The 23,702-nt window shown below is 44.7% G+C and overlaps 2 protein-coding genes across 3 annotated transcripts in view; one reads left to right on the top strand and one right to left on the bottom strand.

The window, feature by feature from the left end:
- Positions 1-6,284, bottom strand: part of PMS1 (PMS1 homolog 1, mismatch repair system component) — a 47,773-nt gene extending 41,489 nt beyond the window's left edge. Inside the window, exons 1-3 of the mRNA XM_083408039.1 lie at positions 6,162-6,284; positions 3,688-3,841; positions 472-654 (exon numbers count right to left, since the gene is read on the bottom strand). Coding sequence (XP_083264165.1) covers positions 472-654; positions 3,688-3,819 — 315 coding nt within the window. The 5' untranslated portion in view covers positions 3,820-3,841; positions 6,162-6,284. The remainder of the gene's footprint in view (positions 1-471; positions 655-3,687; positions 3,842-6,161) is intronic.
- A 54-nt stretch (positions 6,285-6,338) lies between these two features.
- On the top strand, positions 6,339-17,505 carry ORMDL1 (ORMDL sphingolipid biosynthesis regulator 1). Of its 2 annotated transcripts, none has more exons than XM_083414359.1 (4): positions 6,339-6,445; positions 8,889-9,076; positions 13,681-13,832; positions 15,526-17,505. In XM_083414359.1, the coding sequence occupies exons 2-4, from the start codon at positions 8,903-8,905 to the stop codon at positions 15,659-15,661; spliced, it is 462 nt and encodes a 153-aa protein (XP_083270485.1). In that variant the 5' UTR covers positions 6,339-6,445; positions 8,889-8,902; the 3' UTR covers positions 15,662-17,505. The 2 variants fall into 2 exon arrangements, with proteins under 2 accessions (XP_083270485.1, XP_083270484.1); XM_083414358.1 differs by having other exon boundaries at positions 6,346-6,481.
- Positions 17,506-23,702: the final 6,197 nt, after the last annotated feature.

Consider the following 23,702-nt stretch of genomic DNA (forward strand, 5'->3'; position numbering starts at 1 on the left):
TGGGAGGGCGTTCCGCAGGGCGGGCACCACCGAGAAGGCCCTCTGCCTGGTTCCCTCTAACCTCACTTATCGCAGTGGAGGGAACCACCAGAAGGCCCTCGGAGCTGGACCTCAGTGTCCAGGATGAACGATGGGGGTGGAGATGCTCCTTCAGGTACACTGGGCCGAGGTCGTTTAAGACAAAGAGAATCTTAAGAGCAAGTCTGTCGTCTTGTTTTGTGCAAGGAGGTTAATTTCCGTTGACGGATGTTGTATGTATATGGGTGTGTATTTGTTAGCATCTTCTAAATTACTACACTGAATCCAGAAGTTTAGGTTTGAAGGCAACACATGGTACCCGGAGTGGAAAGTAGAAATGTGATAAGGTACTATGGAATATTTGAACCTAACAGAGCCTGAGATACCTGCACTCAGGCCAATCCAGAATAATTTACAAACAAATAAGCACCTGAAACTATGTTAGGCTTTTACCTCAGACATGCTACAAATTGAACCCAAAGCTTCACCACGGAAACCGTACGTTGCCAAGTTTTCAAGGTCCTCAGATGAGCTTATTTTTGAAGTGTAGTGTTTCACAGCTGCAACAGGAACATCCGCTGCCTTGATCCCATCACCGTTATCTCGGATTTCAATCTTATCAAAACCATAGTTTTCCTAGTTAAAAGAACACACACAAACACATCAGGTGTGTAACCAGACACCGTCTAACTCTTCTCAATACATATCATATCCATAATTGTCATAGAGCTCCAAAAATATATGTATTTTTATAGGCTACAGGGCCTGTAATCATGCACACAATTTATGGTGTACCACAAATTCTACGGAAATTAATTCTGATGAAAAGTTAGCCCATATCCATAAGGATAAAGGTAAAGGGACCCCTGACCATTAGGTCCAGTCGTGACCGACTCTGGGGTTGCGGCGCTCATCTCGCTTTATTGGCTGAGGGAGCCAGCGTACAGCTTCCAGGTCACGTGGCCAGCATGACTAAGCTGCTTCTGGCGAACCAGAGCAGCGCACAGAAACGCCGTTTACCTTCCTGCCAGAGCGGTACCTATTTATCTACTTGCTACAATTAGGCTTGGGAAAAGTCCTATACAGTTGTACCTCGGAAGTCGAACGGAATCCGTTCTGGAAGTCCGTTGGACTTCCAAAATGCTTGCAGACCAAGGCGCGGCTTCCGATTGGCTGCAGGAAGATCCTGCAGCCAATCGGAAGCTGTGGAGGACGTTCGGGTTTCAAAGAACATTCACAAACCAGAGAACTCACTTCCGGGTTTGCGGCATTTGGGAGCCAAAACGTTTGAGTCGCAAGGCGTTCATCAACCAAGGTAAGACTGTATTGGTTCCAGTAGAAGGTCCCCCCCCCCCCAAAGTCTAACTGTTGCAGTGTGTGTCATAGTTCAGCTGCCTCCTCACCCATACTCTTCAGGAAGATCAACCGCTTCCTCTCATTAAACTGGGGGGGGGGGGAGCAAAAACAGTTTTTCCAAGCCTTATGGCTTAGGTGAGTGCGCATATTGTAGTGTGTTTGTGTGTACATGGCTGCAACATGTAGGCAGTAGACACAACGGCTTTTTCAGTTTGCAAAGAGGCGCATGGGCCCAATAATCATACACAAACTATTAGTGCTTCTTAGAATGCTTTGCATCCCACTTCAGGGGTTTGGTTTTTGCAGAAGTGCGATCTATTAAATGTTTCAACAAAGCAAAAGACTGCAAGCAAAGTTCAGAAAATTATCAGCCAGCACTGTATCTGGAAAGACTTCTGCGTTCTCAAACAATCCCCTTGGGTTTCGATTGCTAGTCCTGAAGGCAAGTTAAACCAGATTATCCACATTGTCAAAAGGAGAAGCGACATGCAAGAGAAATCTTGGAAAACCTGCTCTTTGTAGTGGTTCGCGTGTATATACCTCAGGGCTGTTTTCCACATTATATTTGTTGACACTGGTATTCCCTTGCTAATCAATCCCACATGAAAGCCTACTGTCCTCCTTATGAAACACACACAGAGAATCTGGTGGCACACGGTTACTGCAATGTGCCTTGTAGATTTGCTACCCTTTTCCGGGTACATGGGTCCCATGGCTTTCATCCTGATCCTAAACCCTGTTCGGTTCAAGGGCCATAATTTCAACACACAGCTATCCAAGATCTTCTTAAAGACCTTCAGCAATGAAGAGCCCATCACCCCATCCAGACAACTGGTTCATTTCCAAATTGCCATCAAGATATTCCTCCCAGCTTGCAACTAAAACCCACCGTCCTGTAATGTAAGCCCATTGGATCTAGTCCAGACCTATGGCGTAGCAGACAGCAACTCGTTGCCTTGTTCTATATGACCCGCCCCCCTTCCAGTATTTGAGGAGTGCAAACAACCTGAAAATAGTGTTTTGGAAGACAAAAGAAGCAATAAGAGATAAATCTAGGCTTTATAGTTGAATATTCAACAAATCTACCGCCTCTGCATAAAGACTCCTCATATGTCCTTCAGAAAATAGAGCATTTGATCTTACTGGGTGCAGTATTTTAAGAGGAATTCTGTTGCTGCTGTAGCAAGGAATTTTTTAAAAAATGAAAATAAAATATGTTTTAGGCAAAGCAGAGACCTCTATGTTTCAGAAAACATTTATTGTCAACCCCTTCCTAAAACCATTCACTCCCTCCATTTTTAAATAGGCTACCAAAAGCTTTCTTCAAGTAAACAGCGTTCAAGTGAGCAAAGTCTGTAAAATGTAAATTGTGATCCTCAAACAAACAAATGATTAACCCCACAGAAGTCATAGAACCAGTCCACAAACTTGTTTCAATGATTTGATATTATCTGGAACTCTGGATTAAAAAAAAAAAATGCAAATCATATTCTAACGCACTCAGTGGAACAATTATTATTTTTTGGTATGTACTGAATGTTAATAATTATCCCACATGAATAGTCATATGCAAAAATATGATTTCCCTTCAAAATGAAATCTTGAGTTCAATAGGGAGCTCTAAAATTATATGTACAGTGGTGCCCCGCAAGACGAATGCCTCGCAAGACGGAAAACCTGCTAGACGAAAGGGTTTTCCGTTTTGGAGGTGCTTCGCAGGACGAATTTGCTATGGTCTTGCTTTGCAAGACGAAAATGTCTTGCGATTCCTGGGGGTTTTTTCCCCACTCCCCACCCCCTTTTTCTAAGGCACTAAGCTGCTAATAGCCTTTTAGCAGCTAATCCACTAATCCCTTAAGCCTTTAATAGCCGCTAATAGCCGCTAAACCGCTAATAGCGCTAATGGGCTTGCTTCGCAAGACGAAAAAACCGCTAGACGAAGAGACTCATGGAACGGATTCTTTTCGTCTTGCGAGGCACCACTGTACACATTTTCAATAAAGAACTTACCAGCCAAAACCCAACATCTCCAGATGATAGACACAAACAAAGGAATCTGCATTTCAGCAAAGTTCAATTTCCTTACGCTTGGCAGGTTTAAGGAACTTCAGAATGATTTATATGGTGCCTGCGTGAATTCAAGCTATACATCCATATAAACCGCTAAAGATTATCAGATGTTGACAGAAATGTGTTTGTGAAATTTTAAAGCACAACTATATAAAAGAATGCGCTATTCAAACCTCCATGCAATAAAAATTGAGTATTATTGTATTCCCATCCGTGTTCCAGTTTTAGCTTCATATGACTTACCAATTTAACATCAACATTTGTTGCGTTAGCATCCAAAGAATTCTCTAATAGTTCTTTAACCACACTGACAACAGACGTTATCACCTGCGAACTCGAAACCAGCCGGATAGTTTCTGCTGCCAATTGCTTCATTTCCAGGCTTTCAGGATCAAATCTGAGTGGGGAAATATAAATAGCACAATTTTATGAACGTCGTTTTTTTAAAAAAAAATATTGCTTATTTCCAACACAGAAGTGACTGGAGTAAAATATAAAATAAGACAGAAGCATGAAACAATGTTAAATTGCAGGTGTCGTTCAACTGAACTCAGTACCTGTTGCATACTGCATGTACAATCAGAGCCTACTTCAGTAAATATCAATTTGTTAGTGGAAAAAATGTAGGCCATCCCTTTCAAATATAGACAGCTGTGTTCTTGTAACGCTTGGTGTATCTTCAGGGACCACTTTCAGGTTTTGATGGAAGTGGGCCGATGGGGAGGGAAAGGTTAACAACCCAAAGACCCACTGCTGAATATTTTCAATATTGCATTGCAAAAAAAAAAAAAGACGTCTCTTTTGTCGTCAATAGACTAGTTCAGACATAGCTTAGCATTGTAATAATGTGACTGTGACCCAGATTGCATGACATGCTAAGCCAACCATGGGTTAACATGAACGTGTGAGACCCCAGAGACAACTGTGTTCAGTTGTAACTGGAGACACTGAGATTATGTACGGGTGTTTTTTAATGTGTAGGTATATTTTCAAGAGCAGAATCACAATATAAATTTATTATTTATAGACTGTGATCTACAAAACACTGATTTCGGTATATTCAAACACAGAACCCCCCACAAAACATCCTACTGATGTCCAAGGCAGTCAATCCAAAGTAGCTAACAAATCTCATCCATTGAGGTGAGTGATTTAGACTGAACATGGAAGGAATGTCCCTGAAAGAATACACACTATATTCTCGTTTTGTATGAGTAGTGTGATCTTGGTTGGGTTGCTAAAAAAGAAACATGTTCCATTTCTTTTCACAGTGAGGCTATTAAGCCTTCCTGCTATACAGAAGTGGTCCAATGTTGGGCAAAGTTGGAGGGAGCTGTCTGCTGGGAGCCATTATTTGGACACTATGGAAGGACAGTATTAGAAGCAACACATTTCTGAAGAGCATATCCTGGGAACCATCAGTGGGGAGAGCAAGGCACTGTTGCTCTGAGCTCCTGCTTGCAGTGGAATCTGGTTGGGTACTGGACTCGATGGGCCTCTGGCCTGATCCAGCGGTGCTCTTACAATGTGTGGCCCTTGTGTCTGACTGGGTGATGTGTGCCTAATGTCCTGTGGGGTAACCTTACAGCACACCCTTGTATAGGTAAAGGTAAAGGGACCCCTGGCCATTAGGTCAAGTTGTGACCGACTCTGGGGTTGCGGCACTCATCTCGCTTTATTGGCCGAGGGAGCCAGTGTACAGCTTCCGGGACATGTGGCCAGCATGACTAAGCCGCTTCTGGCGAACCAGAGCAGCGCACGGAAACCAGAAGCCAAGGTGCCAACTTGAATAAAATATGGGGGGGGGGGCCTCAGGTAAACCCTGCCCTGCATAATTGACCACAAGACACGGTGCATGCATACCATTTGAATGGCAATGCCCATCAAATTGGAATGGGGTGGCCCCCTCAAATATTTTATTGGGGGGGCATGGGCATATTCAGGATTATGTTGCGGGATGGGCGGAACCAAGTTATCTCCAATGGTTAAGTATTTTTATTAATTTATTATTAGTTAAGCATTTTTATTTGCGGACTTGCTCCTCCTGGCTACATCCATATTAGGGGGGGGGTGCTGATGAGGACCTCGGCTCCTAGGAGTTGACTCCTACAACCAGAAAATTGATGGCTTAAGCGACAACTGTGGGCAGGATAGGTGCGTTGCAGGGTTGGTCTAGATGACCCTGGGGGATCCCTCCCGGATCCCTCCCAACTTTACAATTCTGTGATTCTATGTGCAATACTGTATTTGCATGCTGGTCAGTTTTTAGATGCCACTGGACTGGGGGTGTATGTGGCAAAAGTAACAGAACCTGAAGTTTCTTAGCCCCAGAAAGCTTCGAAACCCACCCTCCATATAATCTCTCCGCCAAGGCGCAACTTCTTCCTTCGCTTGCATCCGGTGCCACTATCCAGGCCTAGAGCAAAGCGCAGGAAGGTCCTAGGAGCAGGGATGCCAATTGGAATAAAATATTGGGGGGGCAGGTAAGTCCCACCCCACATAACCGATCGCATGACGCGGCGCATGCACGCGGACTGAATTGCAATGCCTCCGACATTGCAATATTTTATATGGGGGGGTGGGGGCGTTGGGGCGAAGGGAACTGTCTCCTATGCAGCGCCGCGAGGCCAGAGGAAGGCGAGGGAAAACAAACAAACAAAAAGCTCCCCCCCCCCTGCACCCAAAAAAAGCAGCTCGTCAGGCCGGCCCTCCGCTACCTGTTCCGGGGCGGCCACGCAAGCCGGCCGAAGAAACTCCCCCTTCTCTCCGCCTCCGGGAACGAGGCGCGCTCCGAGCCGCTCCCCACACCGCTCGCGCACACGCGCGAGCACACCTCGGCCGGAGCAGCGGCGGGGGCGGGGCCGAGACGCCCCGGCCAATCAGCTGCTCCGCCTGCTCCCAGGGCAACGTTCCACGGCGGTGGCCAGAAGGGTCGGGCGGCGTTTGCAAGCGAGCCGGAGCTGCCGAGGAGGGTCCGTAGCCGAGTGCATCTCCCCTCCCGGTAAGGGCGAAGAAGGCGCGCTGTGCCGCGGGGCAGGTAGGTGCATGGATGGTTTTATATGTGTGCGCGCCCTCGGCGCCAAGGCCGTCGTTATGCAACTGGTGGCGGCGGTGCGCGGGGCCGTGCGCTCCGTGCAAGCGCGGCTCCTCTGCGCAACAAAAGGCGGCTGCACCCTTCGGGGAACAATGCAGAGAGCTCTGCTGCTGCGTCTGCGTCCTATAGGCATTGCACGGAGGCCTCTTCTTGCTGCCGCCGCTGCCTCTGGTATTTAAATGCAGCAATTGCTTTAGAGGTGTGTACCCCTTCTTTTTCGCAAAGGCGCACCTCTCCGCTTCGAGACAAAGGATCCTCAGTAAGCTGCCGTCATGGCTCGGGCCGAGCCCGTTGCATCTGCCATGATCAGGGTGTCGGGGCTGGTGGCGATGGTGTGCTGCTGGCAAGGAGAGAGAGAAATGGATGCAGACGTTGCCGAAATAAATGCACGGTGGTGGTTGCTAATGCGTGGTTGTTGAACGCAAAAAGTGGCTTGAGCTGTGCGGAGCTTGGGGTGGTGGTGGTGAAATAAGACGTGCAGTTTTGCTTGGCCCACACTGGGGTGTGAACCGGAGGAGGAGGAAACGATGTTTACCTTTTCCCCATATATACTGCACCCCATAGAGAGAGACGTACAGTAGTTGTGTATCCTGTTGCAAAGCAGGAATGCACCCCGAGGCGGTCACATTTTAAGAACGTGGTGAAACAATGGCCTCTCGCCCTGGAAGCAAACTATTGAGAAAGAGTTCTTCTCCGCTTTCTTTTATAGTCAGATGTTGTTTGCAAGCGACATGCCCGTATACTTGCCGCTAAAGCCGTTTTAGAGCTTTGGGTTTAGTGGAGCTAGCACCCCAAACACCTCCAGTCCTAAAAAGTTCAACTCTCGAGAAAGGATGCAGTTTTATTGCTAGATGAGCTTCGGTTCATTTACTGGGACAGTGATTAATTTTCAAGTATGCACATTTTTTTTAACGCCCTAAGTCTATGTGCTGATGTAGCTTCGGTCTTGTGCTCATTCTTCTTGAGGATCTTGCTCCCACAGCTTCTTCATCCTTGGCCCTCCAGATGTTTGTGGCCTACAGCTCCCATGATCCCTAGCGAGCAGAACCAGTGGTCAGGGATGCTGGGAAATGTAGTCTCAAAAACATCTGGAGGCCTGAGGAAGCCTGGTCTTGAGAATAATTGTTACTGTGTGTGTGTGTACAGTCAATTTACATTAAACTATATTCCCATTTGGGGACTCAGGTGGGTGAGTATGCACATATAGGAGGGACCAGAGCATAACTGAACATTGTTTTCAAGGAGGCATCCTTCACCAGTCAGGTATTATGCGTCTCCTAGTACAATAAGGAAAATGCAAAAGGGAAAATGGAGTGAACGTTCTGCTTAAAATTGACAACACACTTGCTAGTGTCTCCTTGGCAATAAGACTTGGACCTGACACAGGCTTTCCACAAAGTCTCTATTCCCAACATAATGCAAATTATTCTCATCCTTGGTGTCAGTCGTTTTTTGAATGACAAAACAGGATCCCATTATTAAGAAGATGCAGTTGAACTCTCTTTTTTAAAAAAGAAGGCTGAGTTTTAGGAAACTGACGATCTTACACCCTCTCATTTTCTTTCATCCAAAATATAAACAAAGCTAGGGGTCCTTTACCTTTTTACCTGTTCTTAAATTGACCTTTTTGTGTGTACAGAATTCTGCAACTGATTTTACATTGCGTAAAGTGCATTGAAATAAGCATTCAGTGTGTGTTTTTAAGCCTGATGTTTAGGTAATGTTAACGACTGTTGACATTTTATGCTTAAATTCTGAGTATTTCTGAGTGACTACACTTTCTATCAAACTTATTTCCCTCCCTAATTTGGGGTGTGTGTGGCTTATTTCCTCTATGGAATGTCATAAAATTGATCTGTGATTGACTAACTGCATAAAATTGCAGCAACCTCTAAAACTGACAGCTTATAAACATTCAAAAAGCTTATTTAACTTCCATCAGCCTTAACTCTTTGTTTGCAGGGGAGGTGTGTGTGTGAGATATATGTGGAATTTTTGTTGCTTTGAAGGCAAATGAAACTAAAGTCTGTTGAAACTAAAGTGCCTCTGAACGCGAGCACTTATACACTAAGCCACAAACATTGCTGCCAGGTAGGGATAGGTCTACTAGTAAAAATGGAGATACTGCGTGTAATTTTGCAGCGCAGTCAAAAAGCAAGCCAGGAGTTGGTGATACACTGTTTTGAAATACCAGATATCGTTTTAACCTATGAGAAAGATGCTAAAGGTGTTTTGTGCAGCAATTACTTCTTATGGTCACGTCTGTAGTCTTCCAGTGGTATGTAGAATGTAACAGGTATCCCTGACAAAGCATACTTTCTTTCAACCTTTCTGCAATATTACTTTTCAGAATAAGAAAAGAAGATGAACGTCGGGGTTGCCCACAGTGAAGTAAACCCCAACACAAGAGTAATGAACAGCCGAGGAATGTGGCTCACGTATGCTCTTGGGGTTGGCTTGCTCCATATTGTCTTGCTGAGCATCCCGTTCTTCAGTGTTCCGGTTGCATGGACCTTAACCAATGTTATTCACAATTTGGTAAGTACCCTACAAAGCAACAGAGAAAGAAAGGCGATACTAAGATACCTGTTACGAGGTAGAGGCCCAGGAAGGCTCCTTTCCCAGAAAACAGTTGAGACTGTTGAATAGTGTCTTGAAATTCGTCAAAACAGAAATGTCATTGGAGTCAATCCATTCCATTCCCAAGACGATAAATAACATGTTTAATCTCATCGTCTGGATGCAGAATGATCTGGGGGGGGGGGCTCTTAACGCACCCGAGGACATAAAACAGGAACAAAAATAAACATTAGGAATATTCAAATAAGATGGCCGTTGAAAGCACTCTTGCTCATCTGAAAACTAGTGAGGAATTTAAATGACTTCATTGGACCTCTAGAGCAACAATTGCGTTCAATCCAGGGCGCTGGATTCTCCCCAGCTAAGCTGCTTGAGGGTTGTGGGTCCCCTCCTGATGGTGGTGTTACTTGCGTGTTGAGGCCCCCCAAGGACAACCCCAAATAAAGACACAGTTCACACAACATCTTTGTTTTGGTTTTTGGCATCATTTTGGCCACAACATTATTGAATTACAGTATGTGAGTGGTTGCTTAGGCCTTGGTTAGCGACTATCTGTTCCCATATAGAGGTAGGAGCAGAACTGACAACCGCAAGCCTGCGGAAGTCAGTAAGGGTAGACATTTTTGGGGAGAGAATAGAGCTGGGCTCCAGGCTCTCAGCTCTCCCCAAATGCTCCCAGGAGCTCTTGCGTGGCCCTAGCCCCTTGCCAGGGGTTCGGACAAGAGCAGGGCCGGCCCCTGGATTCCTTTACCGGAATACCCTTGCAGCAGCAGCATTGGAGGGGCAGGCACAGCCAACCACATCCCCTCCACCAACCAAAATTATCTAATGCCTAACCGCGAACCTTACAAGTTGTGACGATTTGCTACGCAGTAGGCAAAAAACCAAATGGCAGCAGCCAATCAGCCAAATGGTAAAAATTCCTACCAGGCCCCAGCTCCAAAGCAGACGACCCCATGACAGGCATAGCAAGGTTGGCACGAACAAACCCTAAATATAGGGAGGGTGGACGGGTAATCGGATATGCGCAGCGAAAAGAGGAAGCTGAACACTGTGCGCAGGGAATAAATAGCACCCCCATCAATCAAACAATTTTGCAACATTAAATTCCCCCCAGCAACAATTGGAGGTGTAGGCGTCCTATCAAATTCGTGGCCATTCATACTAACCCGCCCAGCAACAGGGGATGTCATGGTTGCCCCCACCGCAACATGTGCTCTCTCAAGAACCTGTGGGCCACTTCCCTACTGGCCTACGTGTGCTTCTCCCTTTGAAAATGGCCAGAGGGGCTTCTGGGGTCCTCTTGCATTTCTTAAAGGAGTAGGCACTTAACCACTGCGAGAAAAGAAGACTGCTCTCCAACTAGCTCCTCCATAGAGGAATGGGAGAGTTCTGCAGAGGTCTCTGTGAATACAATGGGGCTCTGGGTTAATAATTTCCCATTCTTTGTGGAAAGGACACCAGTTAGACAGGGACAGCAAACGGAGACCACATAACACCGGTCTTGAAAGACCTGCACTGACTCCCAGTACGTTTCTGAGCACAATTCAAAGTGTTGGTGCTGACCTTTAAAGCCCTAAATGGCCTTGGTCCAGTATACATGAAGGAGCGTCTCCACTCCCAGCATTCTGCCCAGACACTTAGGTCCAGCTCTGAGGGCCTTCTGACGGTTCCCTCGCTACGAGAACCCAAGTTACAGGGAACCAGGCAGAGGGCCTTCTCGGTAGTGGCGCCTGCCCTGTGGAATGCCCTCCCACCAGATGTCAAAGAGAACAACAACTACCAGACTTTTAGAAGACATCTGAAGGCAGCCCTGTTTAGGGAAGCTTTTAATGTTTGACGGATTTTAATATTTTGTTGGAAGCTGCCCAGAGTGGCTGGGGAAACCCAGCCAGATGGGTGGGGTATAAATAAGAAATTGTTGTTGTTGTTGCATTCTCCTTCTCGACTGTCCAGCACTAACTTCACAGAGATGGGGTTAGGTTGCAAGCCTTACATTACTGAAGCAACCACCTTCATATAGATGAGCTTTGATCGTTGTGTTTAATTTTGCAAACGCTTTGCAGTTGTTTGGCACAACAGGTTAAGCATGCAGTGAAATCTTAATGAGAAATGCTATGACTGCCATATTCCCCTGGATAAACAAAGTGCCACCTCAGGGCCTAGGCCTCTGGGGTCATTAGAAAGGACCAACTTAGCTGATGCAGGCAAATCTCTGAATAATGTTATGCAGGGAGGCATTTGGTTGATTAAAGCAAACCAAAGTGGCTTCTTATTTTGTTTACCTTAAATGTCACATTTAAAGAGTCAAATTTATAACTTCTGACACAAGAGGCATCTTGGGGAATATTACTAAGTGCCGTACCTATAAAACATCTCAGCTGTGATGAATTACTCCTGGCCGGTATTAATGCTGCCTTTAGAATTAAGTGTCGATTGTGACTAGCAGATAACTTGCTCGATTTCAGGCACTATGAATGGAGAACTGTGAGATGTTAGACTTCAAATAATTTGCACATTATCTGATATTAATTAACCTGTAAGTTGTAAGGAAAGGAAATAATTTTAAGTGAGCTGCTTTTACTGTACTGGAGTAACACACAAAGCTCCAGAAACACACTGGTCATTATTTTTAAAATTATTGCTTTCTAGTACCAGCTTATAGACTACCTTTTCTTTTGCTCTTCTCTGAGGAAAAAAACCTCCAGGGCTGCTCCTAAAAGCACCTGGAGCATTAAAATAGTCTTCCTGTACTTTTTGATATTGAAAAGGGAACAAATGATATATGAAGAAAGGGAGTTCATGTGGGGAGACCACAACAGCAAAGTCATATTTCGGGCCCTGCCTTCAATTTGCACCTTCAGTTTGTGGTTGAGGGGGGAAAGGTGATTTAGAGTGAAGATTCAGCAGCCGCCTTGTCCTGCCGTGCCCTTTAGGTATCACAGACTTGATTATTTTATTTATTGAAAACATTTACATGCTGCTTAACGTTTCAGAAATTTCCCAACTGGGTGCAGCCTGGGAATTCAACCCAGTGGCGTAGCGTGGGTTGTCAGCACCCGGGGCAAGGCAAGTAATTTGCGCCCCCTAACCCGGGGCAAGGCAAGTAATTTGCGCCGCCGCCCCCCCCCCCGCTGCACTGTCCCTCCCCCAAATAGTCCCTCGCTCTCTCTCCGCACCGCACCGCACGCCTGGCACCCTCCCCTCCACAGTGGCAGCGACCCGGCGGCTTGGATCGAATTTGCACAGCCAGAACTGCAGTGAGAGACAGTGAGTGAGCCAGGTATGGGCAGAGAGCTGCGAGTGCGAGCGCCCCCCCCCCCAGATGTTGTGCCCGGTGCGGCCGGCACCCCTTGCACCCCCCACGCTACGCCACTGATTCAACCTGTTTTGCACAAAACCAATGCAAAAATTGAAGGGAGAACCTTACAAAACCATTTTTACTTTGAAACCCCCGAAAAATGGGCGGTTGGAATGCTATGTTCTCCTTCAATTGAAGGGAGTGCAATGTTGAGGACACTTAACACCCTTTACACCTGAAGAGACATACTTGAGAAATAAACAACTTGTTACTTGAGAGCTCTTATTGTGAAACGCACCGGTGCATCACTATCCCTACCTCAAATTGCCTTTAAATCAGCTTATTTGGGTCGCACCCCCAGCTGCAAATTTCTCCAACACTGGTGTGACTTGCAGCTCAATCCTGGGCAGTTCTATTCAGAAACAAGGCCTGGGATTTACCGTATTTTTCGCTCTATAAGACGCACCAGACCACAAGACGCACCTAGTTTTTGGATGAGGAAAACAAGAAAAATATATTCTGAATCTCAGAAGCCAGAACAGCAAGAGGGATCGCTGCACAGTGAAAGCAGCAATCCCTCTTGCTGTTCTGGCTTCTGGGATAGCTGTGCAGCCTGCATTTGCTCCCTACGACGCACACACACATTTCCCCTTACTTTTTAGGAAGGAAAAAGTGAGTCTTATACAGCAAAAAATACGGTACTTAACATTGCTGCCTTCCAACGTTAGTGTAGGTGCCCCCCTCTGTGCAGATCATCACATGTTCAGTCTGATGGGCAGGGAAGTAGCAATCTGGATCCCCATTAAAGCCCTAAATAGAGTAGAGAACTTAAAACTCTCCCCTTCGCCTCATCCAGTGTTATGTGTACTTTAATCCCCCCCCCCCTTTTTTTGTTGTTGCTCAAAATCAGAGGAGTCTCGCAGGGCCATAAATTTTGCTTTGGCTGAAGTTAGCCACCCCCAGTCATAGGGTTTTGAGAAAGACCACACAGTCCGTTTCTTTATCAACTATTCAACTTTTCCAAAATAATAAGCTAAGGGGTGTGTCACATAGAGGCCAGCCACTGAGGACAATCGCCATTTGTCTTGGTATTTCTGCGTAGTCATTTGTCGAGCATGGGCACATATGCAAACGCAGAACAAATTCCTCTTTTCGTTCAATAGCAGTTCTTAATGTGGCATGATTATTTCTCACAGAGATTCTGTGTGGTTTTCTAATAATGCCATAGCTTGCCTTCTTTTATGTTATTTTTTCTCCACAGGGAATGTATGTATTTTTGCATGCTGTAAAGGGGACGCCATTTGAAACACCTGACCAAGGCAAAGCAAGGCTGCTGACGCACTGGGAGCAGCTGGACTACGGCGTGCAGTTTACATCCTCCCGGAAATTCTTCACAATCTCTCCAATTATTTTGTAGGTATCTTTGTTTTTTCCAAGTTCAACTATGGCAGTGTTTGTAGTCTGGAAATTGTGAAACAGTAATATTTGATGCGAAAAATCGGTTACTGCATAGGGTAACAATGTGTGAAATCTGCAAAAAATAATATTGGGGTCGCATATGTTTTACACAATCCTTTACTTGTCTACTCAGAAGTAAGTCCCACTGAGTTCAGTAATTCCTCAAACAAAAGAACTCATTTTTTTCTGTTTAGCTGCTTAGAAACATAATCTTATTGCTGTTCCTGCCCTCAGGAAACACACACCTACTGTAGTGAAGACTCTTTGGATTGTTTTTTCCTCTTCTTGGATCTTTCGTTTCCACCAACTAATGCAGTATCCATGGTATTCTAAACCAGAGTCAAACTTTGAGCAACCTTATTACAACGGTTGGTAATGCTCACAAGTATTAAGAATGCCCCGTGGGCCCTCTGTTGAACATTTGTTTTCTGAAACAAGCAAAGTAGCAACCTAGATTGTGAAACATGAACTATACAGAGGAATTTGCCCATTGGCAGCTCAGTAGGTATTGCAAATAACGTTATGCAACAACCTGAAATATCTCAAGTAGACTGCTGGCATTCAGCTACAGTATATAAACCGTTTATACCGTAGTATAAACATGGCAATTTGTTGTAGGTAAGTCACTGTCTTTTCTGAATCCTTTAGCTTCCTACTCGTTGTAATGATTTATGAGATATTGTATATGATGGTTTGAGTGCTTGGGGAAAGTGCTTTTGTGAATGGATGCTAATTGTCTTGCAAGCCACGTACCAGAAAGTCTAACCCAGCGGTCAGCAACCTTTTTCAGCCATGGGCCAGTCCACCGTCCCTCAGACCGTGTGGTGGACTGGACTATATTTTGGGGGAAAAATAAAAATGAACAAATTCCTATGCCACACAAATAACCCAGAGATGACTTTTAAATAAAAGGACACATAACCATGTAAAAACACCAGGCAGGCCCCACAAATAACCCAGAGATGCATTTTAAATAAAAGGACACATTCTACTCATGTAAAAACACGCTGATTCCCATACTGTCCACGGGCCAGATTTAGAAGGCGATTGGACCACATCTGGCCCCCGGGCCTTAGGTTGCCTAAAGGTAAAGGGGCCCCTGACCATTAGGTCCAGTTGTGACCGACTCTGGGTTTGCGGCGCTCATCTCGCTTTATTGGCTGAGGGAGATGCCGTTTGTCCGCAGACAGCTTCCGGGTCATGTGGCCAGCATGACTAAGCCGCTTCTGGCGAACCAGAGCAGTGCACAGAAACGCCGTTTACCTTCCCGCCGGAGTGGTACCTATTTGTGTACTTGCACTTTGATGTGCTTTCGAACTGCTAGGTTGGCAGGAGCAGGGACCGAGCAACGGGAGCTCACCCCGTCATGGGGATTCGAACCGCCGACCTTCTGATCGGCAAGTCCTAGGCTCTGGTTTAACCCACAGCGCCACCCGCGTCCCAGGTTGCCTACACCTGGTCTAATCTCTTAAAAGTTCCTGTGACTTCTGCAGTTGGAAATATTTTGTAATAATTGCATATTCTTTGCTGAGCTTTTCCCCCTTGAACCAGTTCTCAGTTCTGAAGTGGTAACTTTATGCATGCCCTTCATTAAAAAGAAATTTCTTTCCTTCTGCCCTGTATTCACTCCCCCTTTGTTTTTCTGCAGGTATTTCCTGGCAAGCTTCTACACAAAATACGATCCGGCACATTTCATCCTAAACACAGCATCTCTCTTAAGCGTACTTATTCCGAAGTTGCCACAGCTGCACGGAGTCAGAATCTTTGGGATCAACAAGTATTGAGCAGGAGAAACGAAACTAAGAGCAATCTGACCAAAACGTGGCATTGGCTGCTTGTTTCCCTCGGCGGAAGGAACAGTTTGCAGTGCCACTTATCTAACAATCTACAACAAGACTTTCTACTCCCAAGATGTGTGCTATTCTTTCAGAGCTATGCGGGAGAGGAGTAAGACTTTCTCAAGACGTATCAAACTTAAGTGGTATATCTTTGGAGGAAAGGCTTTGCATAAGGAGCTGGGCAGGCCTAGTTCTATTATGTTAGGTGCACTGGCAGGATATATGCCAAGCTAGCATAAATGAGTCTCAAAAGGAGAATGAGTAATTTGATTGAAGCATAGGCATAATGGTTCACAAGCTTAAGACAGCTGTGGTAACGCAAAGTGCATTAGGAAAAGAAGGGGAATTACCCAAGTTCTCCATTCTAAGAGATGTGTATGGTTTAAATGCTGTAAAGTAGCCAGTTAATGCTTTTTGGGTGTTTTTTAATTTTATTATTTTACATCCAGGATTTTATCTCCAGCTGCAGGAGTTGCCAGGTTAATATTATACTAGCAAGAGCTGTGACTCCATTGTAATGGATTTCATGCCTTATCGGTTCAGGGGGCTGAGGTCAAATTTAAAGTCTTTGTTTCATACCAATTTAAACCAATCAATAATGTTTTCCCGACCATGCTGATCGTTCTAAAACGTTCAGAGTATCTAAACTTACAAAATGATCTGTAGAACTGGGTTCTTTTCCGCTTTGGCTGACCTTAGTGGTTGGGTTCGTTAAGACCGAGATATTTCGCCTTCAGTGTAAACCGCTAAATAATTTTTCACTTCCAGAGATGGCTCGCAAAAATGAGAGCCCTGTTTCAGCTAGTAGAAACACTGTCTCCAGTGGAATATCTGGCCTTGTACAGGCAACAACCATTTTGCACGGGGGTCGTGGGCGTGTGCGTCGGCTGAGTTCGCATAAGCCCGCTCTGCTCTGTTGTGCCCATGCCCCCTTTTCCGGATACTTCCTCGCCGCACGTGTGCAGTCACACACATATTGGACACGTGCAAAACATTCATTGCCTGTACTCGGCTGGAAATTGCCACGCGATGGGAAACACACAACACCATATTGTGCTGCCTCCAGATTTCCGCATCCACCCCCTTGTGCTTTACGCAAGTTGTGAAAATTAAGGGTGGACTGCAGGCTTGATTAGAACTGTAAACGGGGGGATTTTTTGCCTTAAGAGCTTAAGGTCTTTGTTTCAGAGTTCGGTACTACCACACCCTGTATCAGCATATTCACAAAAAACCTGATGTGGCAAATACCTCTTGGATAAATCATTTTGTGTGACCCAAGGAAGAGGCATGTGTTTCCCCCTGTTGAATGGGGAATGGCTGTGACTTGGTAGCAAAGAAAAGCACCTTGCTTCAATTAAGACTCTGCCTCATTGCCCACAGAGACGTGTGAATTCAAGCTAGTAGTGATTATGCACTAATGGGCTACTTTCAATAAACTATACTTTCCTTGGACTCTGGAAATGTCTGTTAAAATATCAATGTTTTATATTAATAAAGTGAATGACTTTGAGACTGATCATATCAGTACAGTGCATTGTTAAGTACAGTTCACTGTACCAAAATAAGAAGAAGCAAGCATAACGAATTGTAAATAGAATTATAGTTGTAATGTAGGGCTAGTGTTTGAAACACTACGTACTAAAAATGTATGAAGAGTTGAGTAAGAAGCATTTTCAACAACTATCTAAGACATTGATGTGTTAAGGGTTTTCTGTCTGCCTTTTGACATTTCCCCTCAAATCTGATTTCTGTGATTTATTCAGATTAAAGAAAAAATGCCCTAAGAAGTCTTTCATTTGTTTAAAAAATGAATTAATCAACGCACCATTTTGCTTACCTTCCATAAGCTAACATGGCAGGTTAAGGCTTGCTTGCGCAATGTGAGATGCCTTATCTTATGTGAAAATTGTCACGTTAGATGACCTATGATGTTGCAAGAAAGATATGGGTCACTATTAGCATCCATCTGCCTCGGGAGACAAGGGAGGAGTGTGCCTTTGGGGTTGAAGTCAAACTGTTGGAAGGTTACGGCGCCTGCTGTGGCAGTAGAGACTGATAGGGGAGAGATAGGTTTGGTTGCAGCTAGGGCACATTAAGGCGTCTGGTTGTGCTGCTGCAGATATACCACGGTGACCCTTCTATCTGCATTCCTCCTAGCGGTCATTCCCCCTCTGGTTACTGCTTATTCATGCACAACCTTTCTTACAGTCTTCAGGCACTACAGTTCCTATGCTCCCATTTATTTCTGCCAGGCATGTGTAGCTTATTTACATAGTAAATTTTCCTGAGAAGGAGACAGATGACTTAACTCAGAAGTCCTTTTTTTAGGGTTGCCTAAGCCATCATTTTGGCGCTGTGTGTTAAACCACAGAGCCTAGGACTTGCCGATCAGAAGGTCGGCGGTTCAAATCCCTGCAACGGGGTGAGCTCCCGTTGCTCAGTCCCTACTCCTGCCAACCTAGCAGTTCGAAAGCACGCAGTGCAAGTAGATAAATAGGTACCGCTCCGGCGGGAAGGTAAACGGCGTTTCTGTGTGCTGCTCTGGTTCGTCAGAAGCGGCTTAGTCATGCTGGCCACATGACCCGGAAGCTGAACACCGGCTCCCTTGACCAATAAAGCAAGATGAGCGCCGCAACCCCAGAGTCGGCCACGACTGGACCTAATGGTCATCTTTTTAAGTCATCATTTAGGCTTGCCTCTTCCATGTTTCACTTGTATTTTGCTTTTGATTACACTGTGACTAATGAAAGCTGAAGGGCAGAGTAACTATTACCCCATTGAAATTACTCATGCATCAAGTGAGTCTTAACCAGACAACTAACCTGGGTCACAGGGTTTGGTTTGCATAGTCATATTCCATTTAAAGAATAAAAACTGAAAACCTTAAGGCGGGTCATGCACAACATACTGAACTTATTCCAAAATACATAGTATAAGATGTGATGGGCAGATCATAAGTCGTCTTTCCCTTCCTTCCCAGTAACCATGCAGAGTTGGAGAGGGAAATATGAAGTACCGTATTTTTCGCTCTATAACACGCACCCGACCATAACACGCACGTAGTTTTTAGGAGGAAAATCCGTAGGCATGCCACCCATAGGCATTTCCTCCATAACATGCACAGACATTTCCCCTTACTTTCTAGGAGGAAAAAAGTGAGTGTTATGGTGCAAAAAATATGGTAAGTTGACTGCACGTTGCCTTGATCTCTAGGCCTATATCAGGGGTTAGCAACCTTTTTCAGCTGTGGGCCGGTCCACCATCCCTCAGACCATGTGGGGGAAAGCACCATATTTTGGAAAAAAACATGAACAAATTCCTATGACCCAGAGATGTATTTTAAATAAAAGCACACATTCTACTCATGTAAAAACACCAGGCAGGCCCCACAAATAACCCAGAGATGCATTGTAAATAAAAGGACACATCCTACTCATAAAAACACGCTGATTCCCAGACCGTCCGCGGGCTGGATTTAGAAGGCGATCGGGCCGCATCCATCCCCTGGGCCTAAACAACTGTTTTACCCCTGGCCTATATCCTATCTCTACCAACCATGTTGCTAACAGAAATAAGGAGCAGATGGGAATGTCCTGCCCATTCATTGGATGTGCACTTTACCAGTTCGTTTAAAATTAGCAGTTAAGGACTAAAAGATCCTAAATGCAAACATTGTTTCATTATCAGCCACTGCAATATTTAAATCTGATACGATAACACTTTTCTAGCATTAAATGAAGTAAATTTTTGCATAATATTGCAAATGACAAACTTATCAATTTTTCTGACTATAGTTCAACTAGGGTTGCCTAGAGAACTTATATAGCCCATTGGGGATGGGGAGAGAGCCAGACCTGATGAAATTCTGCCTTCCGTGTAATTTCTAAAGAACTGTTAAGGGACGTTTTTAATGTCTGATGTTTCATCGCTTTTATCTTATTATCATTAATTCTGTTGGGAGCCGCCCAAAGTGGCTGGGGAAACCCAGCCAGATGGGTGGGGTGGTATTAGTCACATTCTTATTCTTATTAAATTTCTAAAGAAATAATATAAATCAGTCCTTTAGTGGCTATACCTCCTAACCCTAACAACTGATTTTAAAATTGAATTCTAAAATACTGTTCCCACTTTTAAGTTGCAAATTTCAAAGGAAGTTTTATAGTAGTTATATTAAAAGATTTTTAAAGAAAAAAGCAGACAAAACATTGCGGTCACAAGCTCAAAATTAGACAATAGTGGATCAAATACTGTTTTAACTGTAAATATGACTACTGGTTTGAATGCAGGGTGATTATTTACTTACTAAATAATTACGTGGCAAGAATTGTGTAACTAAAAATTATTAGAGGAACAACTGATTGCCCTTTCACGTGGCATGCATCATGCTCCTGTATTTTTTTGGGCAAGTTGTCCAAGCCCTTTTAAGGACTAAATAACTGTTTCAGCTGGACAAAATAAATGGGAGTAGCTGGTTTTAGAATTAGAGGCTAAGCCACTCAGATACATACACATAGCTAAGGAATGTTTACCTTCAGCTTGATCAATAAAGAGGATTTAATGGAAGAAATGTGCCCGAGTGCTAAATGTCAGCAACGCTTTAAAAAATGAGTGACAGAAGCTTTGTACAGCCACGTTTTTTAAAAATCAGTTGCTGTTTGTTAAGGCTTTTGACTCTACAATCACTGAGATAACACAAGGAAAGCGACAACATTCAGAACTGGCCTGGACTTTGGATACAAAGTGACTCATTTTGTCCAAGACGATCTTCTTTCCAAATATCCAGAAATAGAATATTATGCAGCTTCATGTTTGGGAGATCATGTGACAGCTTACCTGACTTAAGGGAGTTTGAACACTTGCATCCATAAGCTCTTGAGGTTTCTTACACTGCTGTGGCTTAATTCCTTTCAATCTGCTTTTGCTCTGATACTGTATCGGTGTGTGTTTTTTGAATATGCATATTGTTTTTCTGTAATGGAAAAAGTAGGTACTAAAAAACTGACATTTGGGTTGTTATAAGAAAATACTGCTCCTTTTCCCTTATGGGGTATCCAAGAGCCTGTATGGAGTCCTTAAGTAGGTCGCCTTTCGGAAGGAGAAGATAACAGAAGCCAACCAGAGAATATTGAGAAGCAAGGCAGCTAGTAAGCCTGATCTTTATTAACTGTTGCAACAGAGTGCTCACTACCAGGTAAAAAGGTAAAGGACCCCTGGACGGTTTAAGTCCAGTCAAAGGTGACTATGGGGTTGTGGCACCCATCTCATTTTCAGGCTGAGGGAGCCAGCATTTGTCTGCAGAGGGCTTTCCAGGTCATGTGGCCAGCATGACTAAATTGCTTCTGGCGCAACGGGACACCGTGACGGAAACCAGAGCGCACAGAAACGCTGTTCACCTTCCTGCCACAGTGGTGCCTATTTATCTACTTGCACTGGCATGCTTTCGAACAGCTAGGTTGGCAGGAGCTGGGACAGAGTGATGGGAGCTCACTTGGTTGCGGGGATTCGAACTGCCAACCTTCTGATCGGCAAGTCCAAGAGGCTCAGTGGTTTAGACCACAGCGCCACCTGCATCCCTACGCTCACTACCACTCGTAGGAGGCAGGAGGGACCCAGAACAATGGTGCACAAGCCCTTATGTAGACACTTGAAATTGTCCACCCTGTAGCTCAAGACCGCCACCCCAAAACATCATACATACAGTGGTACCTCGAGTTACGTATGCTTCAGGTTACAGACACTTCAGGGTACGGACTCCGCTAACCCAGAAATATTACCTCAGGTTAAGAACTTTGCTTCAGAATGAGAACAGAAATCATGATCTGGCGGCGTGGCGGCAGCGGGAGGCCCCATTAGCTAAAGTGGTGTTTCAGGTTAAGAACAGACCTCGAGAACTAATTAAGTTCTTAACCCGAGGTACCACTGTACATCACAGAAGGAGGCGGTCTCCAACAAAATTCTTGTTTTGTCAGGTTACCTGATAATAGCCACTGATTTCTCTACCTAGGCAGCCTGGCCATTCCTTTTGAGATGCTAAATACTTAGTTCCTGAATCCAGGTCACAGGTTCACCTTATTCATACACAAATAACATCCTCAAGACAGTAAGCAAAAGATGGAGAGGCTTTCCCATTCCCTTCCTCCTCACCAAGAAATATTTGAGGTCAGTTTGGGAGAGTCAACACGGTTTCAGGATTGCTCTCCTGTACTATTTCAGACATGTGGTTTATATACTTATGTATGTTTGCGATGGTTTTCCCAGTAGTGATGTATGGAAGTGAGAGCTGGACCATAAAAAAGGCTGATCGCCGAAGAATTGACGCTTTTGAATTATGGTGCTGGAGGAGACTCTTGAGAGTCCCATGGACTGCAAGAAGATCAAACGCATCCATTCTTAAGGAAATCAGCCCTGAGTGCTCACTGGAAGGACAGATCCTGAAGCTGAGGCTCCAATACTTTGGCCACCTCATGAGAAGAGAAGACTCACTGGAAAAGACCCTGATGTTGGGAAAGATGGAGGGCACAAGGAGAAGGGGACGACAGAGAACGAGATGGTTAGACAGTGTTCTTGAAGCTACAAACATGAATCTGACCAAACTGTGGGAGGCAGTGGAAGACAGAAGTGCCTGGCGTGCTCTGGTCCATGGGGTCACGAAGAGTCGGACACGACTGAACGACTAAACAACAACAACATGTTTGCCTTATACATTTATGAACATATGATTTATATATATATATGAGACCTTAGAATTCCTATAACAGGGTGTACATGCAATATGGGGGGGGGGAATCATGTAACAGCCTCATTTAGCTTCTTTTCCCCCTCTTAAATAATATTCCTAAGGAAAAGATAACAGCTCTGCAAATCCAGACTAACTGCAAAGCCACCATACATTGCAAGCGCATCACTTACTTCCAACCATCCTGGTAACTGGTTCATTAAGGATGTTGGACATTTCACAGGCTTCTATGTGGGTGTGGGTGTGCTCATAACAATTTAATAATTATGTTAATAATTATCATTTATACCCTGCCCATCTGACGGAGTTTCCCCAGCCAATCTGGGCGGCTTCCAGCACATATAAAAGCATAATGAAACTTGAAATATGCTTGAAGTGTATGGCGTGTACGCAGCCTAAAGGGGGGGACAGATAGAATCATCAAATCATAGGGTTGAGCAATCAATCCCCTGCAATGCAAGTGAATGTAATATAAGAATCTGCTGGTTCAAGGCTCATCCAGTCCCATGTTTACTGTTGGGCGCAGATTTAGTGAGTGAAAGGGACAGGACAAGGCTTGCATTGAGACCAGGAATATCTCTGAATTATTTTAGAAAGCAGCATATACCACTCCACACTACAGACTCGCACATCATGATTAAGAACAGAACCATTCTGATTCATGGGCTCCTGACTGCTGCTTGATGGACTCTTTTGTTCCAAAAGATGCTCGGTCACCTCATAGGCTTTTGTTTTTTTTTAATGTCATGGCTGTGGGAGTGGGGTGAAGCAGAGGGCAGAGGAAGGCGGAGTTCCTATTTTGTAGAAAAGGGAAGTTTTCTTTCAGGTCTGGCGGCTGCCCCAACCTATTAAAATGTCACACGAGGGTGCAGGATGCAGGCTTTCCAGTTCCCCAGAATTCTTCAACCCGGTAATTCCTTCCTCCCCCAGTCCACAATTTTGTTTGCCATAGTCTGATTAAGAGCCCTGAAGAAGTCAAAGGTTTGCCCATTATGGTGTGGATTTTTGGCTGCCCCAAAATTGTACCCCATTTTTGGATTAAAAAATAAAATAAAATTAGGGCCAATGTTATTATGTAGTTAAGACCATCTACTATAAAATTTGCATGATTGTTTGGGAAAGCCCTCATTATAGAAAGCAAGCGTGGGGAAAACGTTTCCCCCCTTTTTAATTCCCTGTTTGATTCCCTACCAAAAGAAAAAAAGGAAAACGCGCCATGCATGCAAAATACAGTACAGAAAACAAAGAATA

The sequence above is a fragment of the Podarcis tiliguerta genome, assembly GCF_965153285.1.
Source record: "Podarcis tiliguerta genome assembly, chromosome: 1".
In the NCBI taxonomy this organism is placed as follows: Eukaryota; Metazoa; Chordata; class Lepidosauria; order Squamata; family Lacertidae; genus Podarcis; species Podarcis tiliguerta.

What these genes read in the sequence shown, in the direction of transcription:
- ORMDL1 (XM_083414359.1), top strand. Translation starts at nt 8,903, where the DNA reads ATGAACGTCGGGGTTGCCCACAGTGAAGTAAACCCCAACACAAGAGTA. An exon ending in CCAATGTTATTCACAATTTG is followed by an intron (nt 9,077 to 13,680) that starts GTAAGTACCCTA and finishes TTTTCTCCACAG; the next exon opens with GGAATGTATGTATTTTTGCA. An exon ending in ACAATCTCTCCAATTATTTT is followed by an intron (nt 13,833 to 15,525) that starts GTAGGTATCTTT and finishes GTTTTTCTGCAG; the next exon opens with GTATTTCCTGGCAAGCTTCT.